This window comes from Podarcis gaigeae (assembly GCF_964106915.1).
Source record: "Podarcis gaigeae genome assembly, chromosome: 2".
NCBI lineage: Eukaryota > Metazoa > Chordata > Lepidosauria > Squamata > Lacertidae > Podarcis > Podarcis gaigeae.
Genome location: NC_139679.1, coordinates 110635654 through 110651605, shown reverse-complemented (window position 1 = coordinate 110651605; position 15952 = coordinate 110635654). Strand labels below are relative to the sequence as shown.

The 15952-nt window shown below is 44.8% G+C and overlaps 1 protein-coding gene across 1 annotated transcript; it reads left to right on the top strand.

Annotated features, from left to right (window-relative positions):
• Nucleotides 1–285: 285 nt before the first annotated feature.
• Nucleotides 286–15423, top strand: LOC310839497 (uncharacterized protein; the record flags this gene model as incomplete). The annotated part of the gene is made up of 5 exons (XM_083728135.1): nucleotides 286–407; nucleotides 12008–12979; nucleotides 13611–13711; nucleotides 14362–14872; nucleotides 14948–15423. 4 exons carry the CDS (start codon nucleotides 286–288, stop codon nucleotides 14502–14504), a joined length of 1338 nt encoding a protein of 445 aa, XP_083584261.1. The 3' UTR covers nucleotides 14505–14872; nucleotides 14948–15423.
• Between the last annotated feature and the right edge of the window lie 529 nt (nucleotides 15424–15952).

Here is a 15952-nt window from a genome sequence, read left to right as displayed (position 1 = left end):
CAGCACCAGCGCAGCACACGGAAACGCCGTTTACCTTCCCACTGGAGAGCGGTCCCTATTTATCTACTCACACTTTGAGGTGCTTTCGAACTGCTAGGTGGGCAGGAGCTGGGACCGAGCAACGGGAGCTCACCCTGTCGCGGGGATTCAAACCGCCGACCTTTCGATCAGCAAGTCCTAGGCTCTGTGGTTTAACCCACAGTGCCACCCAAAGGATGTGTCAGAAGTGGGATTTGAACCCACGCCTCCATTCGGAGACCAGAACACTCGGAGCGTGGGAAGGATATGAGCCTTGAGTCTGACGCCTTATACCACTCGGCCATCCTGACACTGACTGCCATGGTTGAACAAGCATTAAATCCTTGTCTAACAAACATTGAGATCCGGTCCAAAATCAGAACAAACAGGTAAGATTGTGCTGGCTGTGCCTGCTGCAGTTTGTTCTCAAATTGAAGTGAACTCAAGGAGTTACTTTTGTACAGATGTATTTCCATCATTTCCATCGACGAATCTTATACCTTGAGATGGTTCTGGGCCAGAAATATGGCACCTGCTGTTTCATCTGCTAAAACTGAGACTCTCATGGAAGCACATGCCCTCACAATAACCTCTTCCCTTGAAGTTGGGCCACACAACTTCATTCATGCATTCTGCAGTCTTGCAGATGTGCCTCAGCTTTCAAACTTAAAAAACAAACAAAAAACATTTCATCCCCTGCAAAAACATGAAACTCTAAAAGGTCTACCATGTTAGCTGTGAAACTAGTCTCATCACGGAGAGCAAGTTGTGGCTGATACTACCACAGCTTCTGTTTATTTACCTTGATATGCTCCTGTGTATGACTTATTAAGATGCTATTCAGTTGAAACCTTTTTCCTGCTGGTGCCAGAAAGGAAATGAGAAGCATCTTCATGTGAACCCCTATGGCACAAACTTGGTGAATGCTTTCTTGCAGCGTCATTGAAAGCTTTGTACTTGGTACAAACCTTGGTAATGAATCCATTATACTGCTGGCTGGAGAAATAAAATGCAATAGTGAGATACAAGACCTTTCAAAACAGAAGAGTATGCTAACCACGGGAAATATTTAGAAAACCATGCAGGCCAAAATGTTATTGGTCCTGTACTAGCATGCCTGAAACCATAACTTTCTGTCTGCATCCAGCATTATGTAAGGAGCTCAATTTTTCACTCATCTGGTAAAGGATGTGCTTTCAGTGTGTACTCCAGCTGCCATTCAGCTTGTCCTGTACTGGTAGCTGCCTCAGTATCTCTAGTTGGGATATTTGCATGCCTTCCTCTTCTGGGACCTGGCTATTTTTTCTCTCTTTCAGTGCACACACATTGAGTGCTACATGCACAGAATAAAGTGCCATCTGAATGCAGCCTAGATCAAAGCCAGAAGCATTCCCCTGAGCTGCCTGCTCACCTCCATAAAAATGCAAAGAGTTTGAGTCTGGCAGCCACTCTCTATAGAAGTGGTCTTGGAGATCACTTTCAACTTTAACTTGGAGATCACTTTAAACCTCTCTTTGACTAGCTGTGTGTGTGTGTGTGTGTGTGTGTGTGTGTGTGTGTGTGTGCGTACATTAAAATAAATATATCCAAGATTAGGGGGGGGTGGCATGGAATGTCCTCTCTTGCCCTCCCCACACAGACACCAGTGTCAGTAAATGTTGATTCTTCTTTTGAACTATTTTAATATGCATAAAGTCGGGACTTGATTTAAATCATCCCCCCCACCCCCCCGAAAGACTCATTCTTGCTGGTATAATCTTAATATTTACAACCAGATGAAGGTTTCATTTTTGGAATAAAAAAATTTCAGAGTAGTTTTTACAGTTATATAAAAAAATTACTGATTTGGTTATACTATTAGAAATAAACAGATGGATAATTATAAAACTGTTGTGAGGTTTAATAAGTTAAATGTTTGTATTTGGACAACTTTTCTGCTGTACCTTATCGGAAGGAGAAAAATAATCATTTCCTTAATAACAATTTAAACAATTTATTTAACTAAAACAATAGCATTATAGCACATGTATCCATGTTTGTTAACTGATATGGTTAAACATTTTTTTAAAAAAAAAAACGTAGACTGAGTTTTAGCACACATGAGAAACTTAAACAAATTCTTATTTCTTGATGAATAGCCTTTGGACTATAATGTAACTTAAATAAAAAACTATCTTTAGAAAGATATTTTCCTCCAAAAGCATTTTATTTTAAAAACCCAATTTAAATTTAAAAAGTCCAATTTGAATAAATAAAAAAAATCTGGTTTAAATTTTTAAATTTTTAAAAATATATATATTAAAAAATCATTGATTTTAATCCACCCTGCATACAGTTATATTGACTGGTACATACCCACCCACCCATATCTCATAATAGCCACCCCAAGCAAAAATGAAAAACTGCATCATTCCTTTCAGGTGGCATTTGGAGTGTCCGAGAGCTACTGAAGTTGGTAGATAAGGTAATGTTACTGGAACCACACAATGTCTGGAATGTGGCAGGTACCCATCAGCCAACAGAGTCTTTGTTTGTGCATTGTACTTTCGCTATTGAGTAAGTGTTAATTCTGTTCCAAAGTAATAGAAATGGCAGAGTCAGGTGCTTAAAAAACACATAATTACTGAGGAAAAGGAGCTGTCATCAAACATAACTAGAACTAAATCATCAGAGGAGAGTAACACCTCAGCAACTGGTCTCAAAACTCTACATTCTCCAACCCCCTCAAGATCTGCATCCCCTCTCTTGGAAAGTTAGACCATGGACTCATAGGGCTGGCTCCTTTGGCTCCATATTTAAATAGTTATTCTCTTCTCCATCTCCCAGCCACCATTTTGAAGTTGGATGATGTTCTAGCCAGCTACCCAAGTAACAGCAACGATGAGAGGAAGCAACCACAAAGAGCATTCCAAAATCCACCTTTCTCGAACCAACCCAAATGTCAACACAATATTGTGCAAGCTTTCACACAATTCGGTAATGCGTGGGAGGGAGTGAAAGGAATGATGCTGAAGTCAAGGAGTCTGCATCTGGTCACGGTCTTGAGCTGGAATGTGAGAGGAATCAGCAGACATTAAAAGGAGGCTCTCTTGGGTGCCGCAAAGGCTTTAGGTTGCACTGAGGGCTTCTGGGAAAGATGAACGTAATGGTAGTTAAAAACATAAAAAGAGTCTTGTGGGGTCAGGCCAAAGTCCAGCATTCTGAACCCATCTGTGACTTAGGCTTGCCTCTATCTCAGACCCTCCAATTGTCCCTATTTCCCAGGGACAGTCCCGGATTTACAGAAGCCATCCCAGTTTCTGATTTGATCCCAGAATGCGTGGCTTTTCCTTAGGATGCCCCTATTTTCATGGGAGAGACGTTGGAGGGGATGGAGTTGTGCGACCCCCCCAAGCCACGAGATAAGTAAATATACAACCTTTAGAAGACATCTGAAGGCAGCCCTGTATAGAGAGGGCTTTTTAAATGTTTTATTATGTTTTTAGATATGTTGGAAGCTTCCCAGAGTAGTGGGGGGCAACCAGGTTAGATGGGCAGGGTATAAATAGTAAAACAGTTGTTGTTGTTGTTGTTGAATAGGATGCCCCTATTTTCATTGGAAGAATGTTGGAGGGTGTGCTATCTGTAGCAAAAATGCACAGCTTCCTTGACAGAAGGAATATAGAGAAACAAAGAAGAATCCTGGAGAACTCAAAAGCTTACACACTAGTTTGTACTTTTCCCATAAAACATGGAATATGGGCATTGTTTCCCCCACTCTTGCTCCCCCCCCCCATGTATTTATTTAATTGAACAATTTATATACCACTTAACTGCAACAGTCTCTACAAGAAATACAATAAAAATCCCTTTAAACTATAAAATCTAATCTATGGGTCTTGGTGGACCACAAGCTTAACATGAGTCAACAGTGTGATGAAGCAAAAAAAAAGCTAATGCTATTCTAGGATGCAAGAAGAGAAGTCTTGTGTCCAGATCAAGGGAAGTAATAGTACCACTCTATTCTGCCTTGATCAGACCACACTTGGAAATACTGTGTCCAGTTCTGGGCACCACAACTTAAGAAGGATGCCGACAAGCTGGAATGTGTGCAGAGAAGGGCAACCAAGATGATCAAAGGTCTGGAAACTAAGCCTTATGAGCTTGAAGGAGCTGGGCATATTTAGCCTGGAAAAGAGGAGACTGAGAGAAGATAATCTTTTTAATCTTTTGTTGGAAGCTGCCCAGAGTGGCTGGGGAAACCCAGCCAGATGGGTGGCGTATAAATAATAAATTATGATGATGATGATGATGATGATGATGATTACTTCAAATATCTTAAAGGCTGTCACATGGAGGAGGGAGCTTGCTTGTTTTCTCTTGCTCTGGAGGGTAGGACTTAATGGCTTCAAGTTGCAAGAAAGGAGATTGCGTGGCTATTCCCTCCCCCCCACAGGTGGAATGAATAAAGACACAGGACACAAGTATTTTAAGTTAATGGGCGAAAAATGGCCACAACTTTATTGATTACAGGTAAGAGAGGTATTGGCTTTAGGCATTGGCCCCTAACCGACTATCCGGTCTAACCGGGAAGGGTTAAACACCAACAGGGGGAGCTACCCGAGATGCATATCCCTAGGCGCTCCCCGAGGGGTTACCGCTCGGGGGCGCGCTTTAGGCCCTAGCCTCCGTAGGTTTCGGACGAGGCGTCGCCCCTCGGAGTCCTTTAACGAACTACCCTTCAAGCATTGGGGGAAAATAAAAACTTGAAAATAAAAACCTCCCCCCCGATCTCATTTGCATGACAATACCCCGGCCAATGCCTACCGCCATAACCGAGGAAGTTGTGACAAATTGCTAAGAGGTAGGCGAAAAAACCAAGTGGCTCCCAAACCAGCCAATTAGCCAAATGGAAAAATTCCTACCTGGCCCCAAGCGGCGACCAGCCGAAGCCCATAGCAAGGTCAATGGCAAACCTAAAGGGTGGGTGGGTGGGAAATCGCGCTAGCTGTAAGGATGAAAAGGGGCGAGCCGAGGGCTGCCCCGACCTTATGTGGCCTCTGGAAGGCCCGCCCCCGCCGCCAGCCGATTGGCTGGCGCGCGGGGGTGTAACTAGGGGAATCCCTGATTCCCGCGAGGCTGACGCCAGCCCCGCGGGAGTGTGGGCGGGGTCGTGAGCCCGCAACCCCACCTCCTCATGAAGCTCGGTAGTGGCATTGCGACTAAACATTCCAAAAAAAATTCTGACAGAGCTGTTCAGCAGTGGAACAGACTCCCATGAGAGGTTGTGGACTCTCCTTCCTTAGAGGTTTTTAAACAGAGGTTGGATGGCCATCTGTCATGGATGCTTTAGCTGTAATTTCGGCATTTCAGGGGATTGGACTAGATGACCCTTGGGGTCCCAACTCTAAGACTCTAATTCTATTATTCTATGACGTGCCCTTGCAGAAGCCATGCTGGTTGTTCTTCAGCAAGGCTTTATCTTCTATATGCTTGGTGATTCCATCCTTAACAATACTTTCCACCAGTTTCCCCAGGATAGATGTTAAGATAACTGGCTTGTAATTTCCAGGATCCTCTCTTGACCCCTTCTTAAAAATTGGCATTACAATGTCTTCTTTCCACTCCTTAGTTATGGAGGCTGATTTGAGGAACAAGTTCTATATTTTCTATATTTTTCTATATTTTTGTTAGAACATCAATTTCACAGCTGAGTTCTTTCATTATGCTTGTTCGGATGCTGTCTGTCAAGTTTTTATTTTCTCCATTTATCTCTGATCACCACCATCTGTCTCAGCTCCTCAGATTCCTCTCCTACAAAAGTCACCTCAAGCACTGGAGTTTGCCCTATATCTTCCATTGGGAAGACAGATACAATTAATTCATTCAACTTCTCTGCTGTCTCCTTATCTTCCATTAGACCCATTTGACTCCCTCGTCATCCATGTGTCCTCATTTGGAGTTTAAATTTTTTTATTGAGAGTTTGAGGTTTCTTTATGTCAAGGAAAGGAGCAACAGAGTTGGGTCCCCTGACCTCCTTGCCCTGCTGCCCAAGTCACACGTCTGTGTTAAATAAACCTTTTTTGAATCTGTGGATTCATGTGGTGTCTTCCATCTGTCCATGCTGGATCCATGTTTACCTCTGGTAACCTGGGTTCACGCACCGTGCTTCACCCCACAAAGGTGGATATTCCGTCGTCATCTGAATCGCTGCCAAAACCCAGTCATCTTTTGTTTCCTGTTCCGACAAAGAAGCAATATCAGAAGTTGGCAAAGGTGACTGGATCTTGTCTCTGCCGCTGGCTCATTTTCTGCAAGCTTGACTAATTGTCCTATAGGTAATATATTATTTCTGGGGGGAAATTATCACATCCTGCCTGCCTTTCTCCCGCTGAAGTTGATAAACCAGAATTTTAAGTAAATTCACCACCACTCTGTTTGGCTCCAATTTCTGTCTGTGTTTAACTCCCATTAGCTCTCTGGGAAGAAATTTCTGGTCTTATATTCTGGTCTCATATTATATTATTGATGTATACACAGTGGGGGTTTTCTGGGGCTATTCAAGGATATGTAGTACCCGCACTCCCCCCCCCCAAAAAAAATTAAAAGTTCCTCCATGGTGAGTACCAGCACCCTTTTTTCTTTTTTCCTTTTTTAAAAGCACTTGGTGTACAAAATGAGGTGAGATAAATTGAGAGACTTTACTTTCTTGGGTTCCGTAATCACTGCAGATGGTGACAGCAGCCACGAAATTAAAAGACGCCTGCTTCTTGGGAGAAAAGCAATGACAAACCTAGACAGCATCTTAAAAAGCAGAGACATCACCTTGCCAACAAAGGTCTGTATAGTTAAAGCCATGGTTTTCCCAATAGTGATGTATGGAAATGAGAGATGGACCATAAAGAAGGCTGATCGCCGAAGAATTGATGCTTTTGAATTATGGTGCTGGAGGAGTCCCATGGAGTGCAAGAAGATCAAACCTCTCCATTCTGAAGGAAATCAGCCCTGAGTGCTCACTGGAAGGACAGATCCTGAAGCTGAGGCTCCAGTACTTTGGCCACCTCGTGTGAAGAGAAGACTCCCTGGATGTTGGGAAAGATGGAGGGCACAAGGAGAGGGGGCCGACAGAGGATGAGATGGTTGGACAGTGTTCTCGCAGCTACCAGCATGAGTTTTACTAAAGTGCGAGAGGCAGTGGAAGATAGGAGTGCCTGGCATGCTCCTGTCTATGGGGTCACGAAGAGTCGGAAACGACTAAACAACAACAAACTTAGCCTTTCTACATCTCTCCTCATCAGCTCTGCAATGACTTCTCATACGTCTCAGTTATTATCACCTCCAGAAACCTTGAGAAAAAATGCTCCCAAACTTCAAAGAAGCAGTTCTGTTTGGAAAGGGCAGTTTCAGCCATAACAAATCCTCCAAAAATTATAGCAACTTATACCTAAACGTTTTGCTTCTAAGAGGCTAAGTGAGGCAGCTGCCTCAGGCAACTGATTTTGGGTGTCATGACAGGGCAGCAAATGGTCCGTTTCGAAATTTTTGTTATTCTTGCTTTTGTCATTACCATTATCACTACTACTACTACTACTACTACTACTACTACTACTACTACTACTGTTGTTATAGTCTTAGTCCTAGAGAGAGATGCTTGAAGGATTTTCTGACTCAGGTTATAGCATAACCTGGCCAGCCATTGCAGGGAGTCGAGATGGAGGTTTGCCATTCCACAGGAGCCAAAAGTAACATGGCCAGCTTGACTGGGAAGATTGGAACATATCCTGTGACATCTCATAGAGCAAAATGTCCTGGTCATACCTGCATTTTCATCAATCCTCCTGATACAGAAAGTGCTTGCTATTGGCCTGTTTCCATCAATAATATCCTGCATTCTCATGAGTCTATGTTTTCAATTTATTCTTCCAGGTGCTTTTTTTTTTTAAAAAAAGGAAAAGCTACATAAAGTCAACACACAAATAATAAACCTAAAACAGTAAAATAAGAAGAGGAAAATGTGAAATGTTCAATACATTCAGAATATAGGCAGAAGTGGAGTGTCCAGATTAAGGGAAGCAATAGCATAGCCTCCAACATTTCTCCAATGAAAATAGGGATGCCACATTCCAGAATGATAATTTTACTATTTATACAACATACATCTTACTGGGTTGCCCCAGCCACTCTGGGCAGCTTACAACATATATAAAAACATGTTGTTGTTGTTTAGTCGTTTAGTCGTGTCTGACTCTTTGTGACCCCATGGACCAGAACACGCCAGGCACTCCTGTTTTCCACTGCCTCCCGCAGTTTGGTCAAACATAATGCAATATTAAACCCTATACAGTGGTACCTCAGGTTAAGTACTTAATTCGTTCCGGAGGTCTGTTCTTAACCTGAGACTGTTCTAATGGGGCCTCCCGCTGCCGCCACGCCACCAGAGCACAATTTCTGTTCTCATCCTGAAGCAAAATTCTTAACCTGAAGCACTATTTCTGGGTTAGTGGAGTCTGTAACCTGAAGCGTATGTAACCTGAGGTACCACTGTACACTGTACAGAGCTGTTTGGCTGTAGAACAGGCTACCTCAGAAGGTGGTGGACTCTCCTTCCTTGGAGGTTTCAAGGCAGAGGTAGGATGGCCATCTGTCAGGGGCTCTTCAGAAGTGATCCCTACATTCTAGGAGATTGGACTAGGTGACCACTGGATTCCTTCCAACTCTACAATTCTATGCCCTGAGTGCTCACTGGAAGGACAGATCCTGAAGCTGAGGCTCCAATACTTTGGCCACCTCATGAGAAGGCTCCCTGGAAAAACTCTGATGTTGGGAAAGAGGAGGAGGGGACGACAGAGGACGAGATGGTTGGACAGTGTTCTCAAAGCTACCAGCATGAGTCTGACCAAACTGCAGGAGGCAGTGGAAGACAGGAGTGCCTGGCGTGCTCTGGTCCATGGGGTCACGAAGAGTCGGACACGACTAAATGACTAAACAAACAACAATGCCCGACGAACGAATCCCAGCTATGTCTAGACATATGGCAGCCTCTATATCTGCTCTTGTGACATTATAACCAGTCTTCTGCATTGTGCCTGCATTGTTTGTGTGTGTGTTTATGTGTTCATACATGCTTGCACAAGGGAGGGCAGCAAGCGTCCCTGTAAAATATTTTTGACAACGTAACCCTCAGAACAAAATTGATTCCCTACCCCTGTCCAGTTTCTCCCGTCACTAAATTCTCACTCTCCTCCTCTTCTGTAACAAGTGGTTTCTGACTCTCTCTCTCTCTGTCTCTGTGCTGCTATTCTCCTGGTATGTAAGCAATTTTGAGGGGGGAAGTGTTGAGATGTGTGAGTCGTCATTTCTTGCTCATTTGGAAATGATTTTTTTCCTGTTCACCCTCTTAACAATCTCTTGACGCATGCTCACTTTTTATAGAAACCACATCTGAGGATTTATTTTTTTTGCATTGCGGGGGGGAGAGAAGCATTCACAAACTCTTCCACTCATCTTGTCGAGAGAGTTATTTCCTATTTTCGTCACAAAACAAACAAAGGGCAAGATTAATCATATCAGCTCTTACAAAGACTCATTCTCAGCCCTGCCCTTTGTGGAGAGACCGTCCATTAAGATGAATAAGGTGTGCCACACCTTCTCAATCAAATGTGGCACATTTAGTCTGGGCCACCTGTTATAAATGCAACAGCTGTGGAAGAGCTTTTCCAGACTCTCACACTGCTAAAGCCGCAATGGACCACCTGCCGAAATTGTCCAAGCGTTCCTTGTGGATTATTTTGCTGTTGTTCCTTAACTTAACAGGTAAGGATTTATTTTTTTTGCTTCTAGATCTTCTTCATGCTAGATTCCCAGGTTCCATGGTGCTTCCAGACAAGCTCTTCTGTTCAGCATTCATTCTGATTTGTTTCCAAGGGAGCTTAGATGAATCTGAATCAAAGCAAGCATTAGTCCACACTTCTTAGCACATTTCCCCCATCGCTTTTTTATTGCAAACGTCAGGTTCTTCTGGAGAAGCGGACGTGTTGTGCAAGACCTCCCAATCAACTATAATTGCACAATCTGAATTTGCCAGTGTGCAGTTGAATCCTACCCAAAAAATAGAGGTGGGTTGGAAAACAGACCTTACAAGGGAAGCACGAAACTTACAGCTCCTTGCTTCTCTCCTACGGCAAATGAGGAGGGTACTAGCGAGGGAGAATCAGTGGCAGGATTGGGTACCTAGCAGACCCTCCATGTGTCCCTATTTTCCAGTGACAGTCCCAGATTTATAGAAGCCGTTCCAGTTTCTGATTTGATCCCAGAACGTCCTGCAGAAATCACCAGTTTCCAGAACAAATATGTGTGTTTTTTAAGGTTTCTAGCCCTCATGAAGCAAGTATTCTTTCTTTTGAAATATGAGAAGCTGGAGGAGCAGCTTAAAATAATCTAAATTCCCATTATGTGTATTTTGGGGGGAGGGAGTTATTTGTGGGCACCGCATATAACCCCATATTCAAAATGCTGTGTGTGTTTTAAAGAATAATATTATTTATTTAGGATCCGGTTTTGTAGCCCCAAGGAGTTCTTCAAACTGACTTACAAATAAAAAAAGGCACTCAAATCAAGAGCAAGTTTGCTGCAACCATAGGAGCCAACTCCTAGGTGCCGAAGTCCCTTTGCCCCTCCCCAGTAAAATATTTGAGGAGGCCGGTATCCCTCAATGTTGATGGGAAGTGCCATTCAAATTGTGTGATTGATTATGTGGCGTGGGACTTACCTGCCACCACCACCACCCCATTTTTTTATTGAAGTTGGCACCCCGACTATAGCCCCAAAAAGCTCATGCCATAAGGAATTTGTTAGGATGCTTCCAGATCAGTGTTTAACACGGGAATGGTACTGCTTGTGAATGCGGGTCTCATCCTTTCTTTCTATTTGCCCAGCATTTTGTTGACATAAAAATGCCAGCCTTTATTTCCCCCATCCAATTTAATGCCTATTCAACCTTTCTGGCAGTACAGTGGTACCTCAGGTTAAGTTCTTAATTCGTTCCAGAGGTCCGTTCTTAACCTGAAACTGTTCTTAACCTGAAGCACCACATTAGCTAATGGGGCCTCCTGCTGCTGCCGCGCCGCCGGAGCACAATTTCTGTTCTCATCCTGAGGTAAAGTTCTTAACCTGAGGTACTATTTCTGGGTTAGCGGAGTCTGTAACCTGAAGCATATGTAACCTGAAGCGTATGTAACCCGAGGTACCACTGTAATCATATCTCAGTGATCCATTTGGAGAATTAAGCTGCTCTCCAAAAGCAATCCTCATCTCGCTCAGCCCACAATGGCAGCAATCTTGCCTTGTCTTGATAAACTCCCTCAATTTCAGCCTGGAAATTACCATGTTTTTCCATGTATAACACTCCCCCCCTCTCTCTCTCACACACACACTGTGTAACACGACCCCTATTTTTGGGGACTCCAAATAAAGAAATCCCCCATATGCACTATCCATGTATAAGACGACTCCCAATTTTAAACTTGAAAAAATACGGGGGGTATAGTCTTATACATGGAAATATACGGTATCTGCCTGTCTGGTTTACTTCCAAGCCAGGAACGCCTTGCTAGGATCAGGCCAATGTCTGGCATGTTGACATGTGATGAAGACATAGTGGCCACTTTTGTCGGAAGGACTTTAAAGCCATTAAGGAAGGCGAGCAGGATCTTCATCCGTGTTCTACTCTAGTGTCACTTTTCGGCTGTCGCCTAGCAGCTAAAGCCACTAAATTTTGTATAATTTGCACGACAGTTGGTTTTCGGAATTCAAGCAGCTCCTGACACCAGTTTTACACCTGAAAACCAGGACATGCCAGGAATTTTCCTGACGTATGGAAAGCCTAAAATTCCTGCAATGCAGAGGTGTCATGTAAAGGGAGATGTAAAGGCACTCGCATAGCCAAACTTCTCAGCAGGACTAGAATTATGCCTCTAAAACGTTTTAATAAAGTTTAATCGTATTTTATAGATGCCGCCTCTGGAGCAAGCACTTTGGCTCCAGCAGCCTCTGGCGCAACCACTCCAGCTCCTGCAGCCTCTGGCGCAACCACTCCAGCTCCTGCAGCCTCTGGCGCAACCACTCCAGCTCCTGCAGCCTCTGGCGCAACCACTCCAGCTCCTGCAGCCTCTGGCGCAACCACTCCAGCTCCAGCAGCCTCTGGCGCAACCACTCCAGCTCCTGCAGCCTCTGGCGCAACCACTCCAGCTCCAGCAGCCTCTGGCACAACCACTCCAGCTCCTGCAGCCTCTGGCACAACCACTCCAGCTCCAGCAGCCTCTGGTGCACCCACATCACCTCCAGAAACCTCTGGCACAACCACTCCAGGCTCAGCAACCTCTGGCGCAACCACTCCAGCTCCGGAAACCCCTGGCGCAACCACTCCAGCTCCTGCAGCCTCTGGCGCACCCACTTCAGCTCCAGCAGCCTCTGGTGCAACCACTCCAGCTCCAGAAACCTCCGGCGCAACCACTCCAGCCCCAGAAACCTCTGGTGCACCCACATCACCTCCAGAAACCTCTGGCGCAACCACTCCAGGCTCATCAACCTCTGGCGCAGCCACATCACCTCCAGAAACCTCTGGCGCAGCCACATCACCTCCAGAAACCTCTGGCGCAACCACTCCAGGCTCATCAACCTCTGGCGCAGCCACATCACCTCCAGAAACCTCTGGCGCAGCCACATCACCTCCAGAAACCTCTGGCGCAGCCACATCACCTCCTGGCACAGACACATCACCCCCAGAAACCTCTGGCACAGGCACCTCCTCTTCAGCAACCTCTGGCACTGCCACACCGGACTCAGCAGCCACTGGAACGGGCACCTCAGCTTCAGGGGGCACTGCATCCTCCGATACAGACACAACAGTCCCCACCCCTGGTGCCAATGTTACAATGAGTTCTGGAACCACAGATTTAACTTCGGCATCAAATGCTACCACAGGTAGGATTATTTATTGGTATTACAACACAGCACTTAAGGTCCCCATATTAGACTTAAATATTTGTGCAGACAAAGACATTATGTGAAGAAGGCTTTGACCTGGGTGTTTCCGTGGTGTATTCTTTTCCTACATGCAGGGATATGCTTTTTCCACTGGAGGCCCAGATATAGAAGCCCTCACTGGCAGCCTGAAATGGCACAGGCTGTGAAAGGCATTTCCTCTTCACAGCTGGAAGGACTAGGTTTGTGTAGCTTGGTTGTGAGAAAATGGGAGAGAAGCATGATAGCAGTCTTCAGATATTTGAAAGACTTGTCCTCGGTTGCTCCAGAAGGCACTACTAGTAGAATCTGGCGGGTGGCAATTGCAGCAACCCAGATTTTGGATGGGCATGAGGAGAAACATCCTAAGGGTATGAACCGAAAGCCATCTGCTTTCACTATGCATCGAATGCGCTTTAAATGCATGCACGGTGCAGTCAACACCAGGGATGGGAACCTGTGGCTTTCCAATAAATTGTTGGCCACCCCTGGCCATTGGCCTTCCCTCCTCATTATGGTAACCCACAAAAGGAGCGTGTATGTGCATGGTTCTGTTAATGCCTGACTCATAACCCTTATCTTTTCTCTGCAGAAAACCCCAAACGGGACGAAGGCCTGCCTGCTTGGGCCATCATTCTGATCAGTGTATCCGCTGTGTTGGGAACTGTTCTCGTGGTTTTCCTCGGCTGCTTGGTAAGGAACATGGGTGGCGCAAGAAAGCAGACCCTCCAAGTACCCCTCTTTCCCAGGGACAGTTCCGGGTGTGCAGCAGCCATTTCTGATTTGACCCTGGAATGTCCCGCTTTTCCTTAGGACATCCCTATTTTCACGGGGGAAATGTTGGAGGTTGTGGCAGGGCATCCCTGTCTTCATGGGAGAAATGTTGGAGGATACGGAATAGGACAGCTCTATTTCCATCGGAGAAATGCTGGAGGGTTTGAGAAAGTCACCCAGCAACAACAAACACAGGAATGGAGAGCAGAAATGTGTTTTTAGAAGTTGTGTGTGATTGGCTGAGAGCAGACAACAGGGTGCTGGACCACAATGGGCCATTGACCTAATTCAGCAGGAATCTTCTTCTGTCCCAATGATAGAAGTCATCGTTTTAATAGCTACGGATGCTGTTTCTTCCCTGTTTAGGGAAGCTTTTAATGTCTGATGCATTACTGTATTTTAATATTTTGTTGGAAGTGGATGGGGAAGCCCAGCCAGATGGGTGGGGTATAAATAAATTATTATTATTATTATTATTATTATTATTATTATTATTATTATTATTATTTCTGCTCTACCTCTTATACTCATGCGATGTATCTTTCTTTCTTGATGTTTCTGCTCTGTAGATTTGCTACTCCCTAAGGGCAGAGAGCTACAACACTCAAAACCAAACCCTCCCAGTTTACCGAACCCACAGTTTCCTCCAGAGTTTTCGGAATTGCAGTCGGTGGTGAAGGAAAGGAGATTCACCCGCAGCCGCTCACAGTGATAAGCTTCTTCGGAGCAGCTTTGCAGAATTCAGTCCGCTCCCGAAGCTTTCTTCCCAAGCACCTAAAGACTCCTCCAGTGGGCAGAAGTGGAATCCCGCAAACATTTAGTCCCAAAATGACTCTAGAAAGGAACCCAGTGAAATCTATAGGGATTATTTGCCTGCTTTGTTTCTACCTTGTGCAGCCAACTGAGCCCACTTGATCTCAGAGCCGAGCGTGTTGTTCAGCAGAAATAAAGAATATGGGCAGGAATGTGGAAGCACAAAGCTGGTGACCTGAGAATGAGCAGAGCTTAAATGGAGAACTTGAGAAAGCTGGTTTAAAATCCTTGCTCGGGCACAGGAAGTATACTGGCTAATCCTGACCAGTTAACTCCCATACTCAGTACTTTTTTTCTGGGGGTACTGAAAGGGTATGCAGTACTGGCCCCTCTTTTTTCTAGAAGGAAAGCACTGGTTAAAAATGTGGCACTTATTTTCTAGAAGATGCAGACCTGGATACCTGGAATACCACCAGCCAAACATATATCTATATAATATAATTTCCCACCCCACCCCCTCCAAGTTCCCTTGCATTTTTTTTTAACCACCTGGTGAAGAGTGATGGAGCACTTGAAAGCTTGCATACTCCATACTATTTTGTGGTATTGTTATTGTTCTAATAAAAAAGTATTGCCCCAAGATGAATTTTTGGAAGTTTCTAATGGGCCAACCTAGCTACCTCTCTATATTTTATTTTTTTGTGTGTGTGACAAGTTTGGGCTCTGTTCTGTTAAACACCTGCCTCACATCTTAACAACAACACCAGCTACGAATCCCAAATGGAGGTGTTCTGGAATGTACAATCTAGCCAGGATGTATTTATTCAAATATATATATATTTGTCTGTGGAAGATTTTAATAAATAAATGTAACAATACTGCTCTGTCTAATTATTGGCATGTCCTGGTAATTATTCTACCTGAAGGAGTGTCTCCACCCCCATCGTTCTGCCCAGACACTGAGGTCCTGCTCCAAGGGTCTTCTGGCGGTTCCCTCATTGCAAAGAAGTGAAGCTACAGGGAACCAGGCAGAGGGCCTTCTCGGTAATAGCACCCGCCCTGTGGAACACCAGAAGTCAAGGAAATGAACAACTATCTGACCTGTGTGCGGTAGTCACTCTCTGCAGAGCTGGGAGCGGTTTGCTAGTCATCATGGTAGAAGGAGGTTGATATTTACCTTTGCTGTCCTAGTCACCCAGCCACACGTCCCCCAGTCCTAGTCTTCCTAGATCATAGAGGAGAGGTGAGGCAGGAATGTCTGGTCCTGCACATCATGTTGTGCCCTTGCCGTGTTCTCCGCAAGCACCTCTCTGTAAAGTGTTCCCAGTCTAGAAGCACAATGCATCAAGGGAGATTTGGCCAAAGTTACTCAAAGATGAGAGGAGGAAAAAGCTGTACAGGTCATGT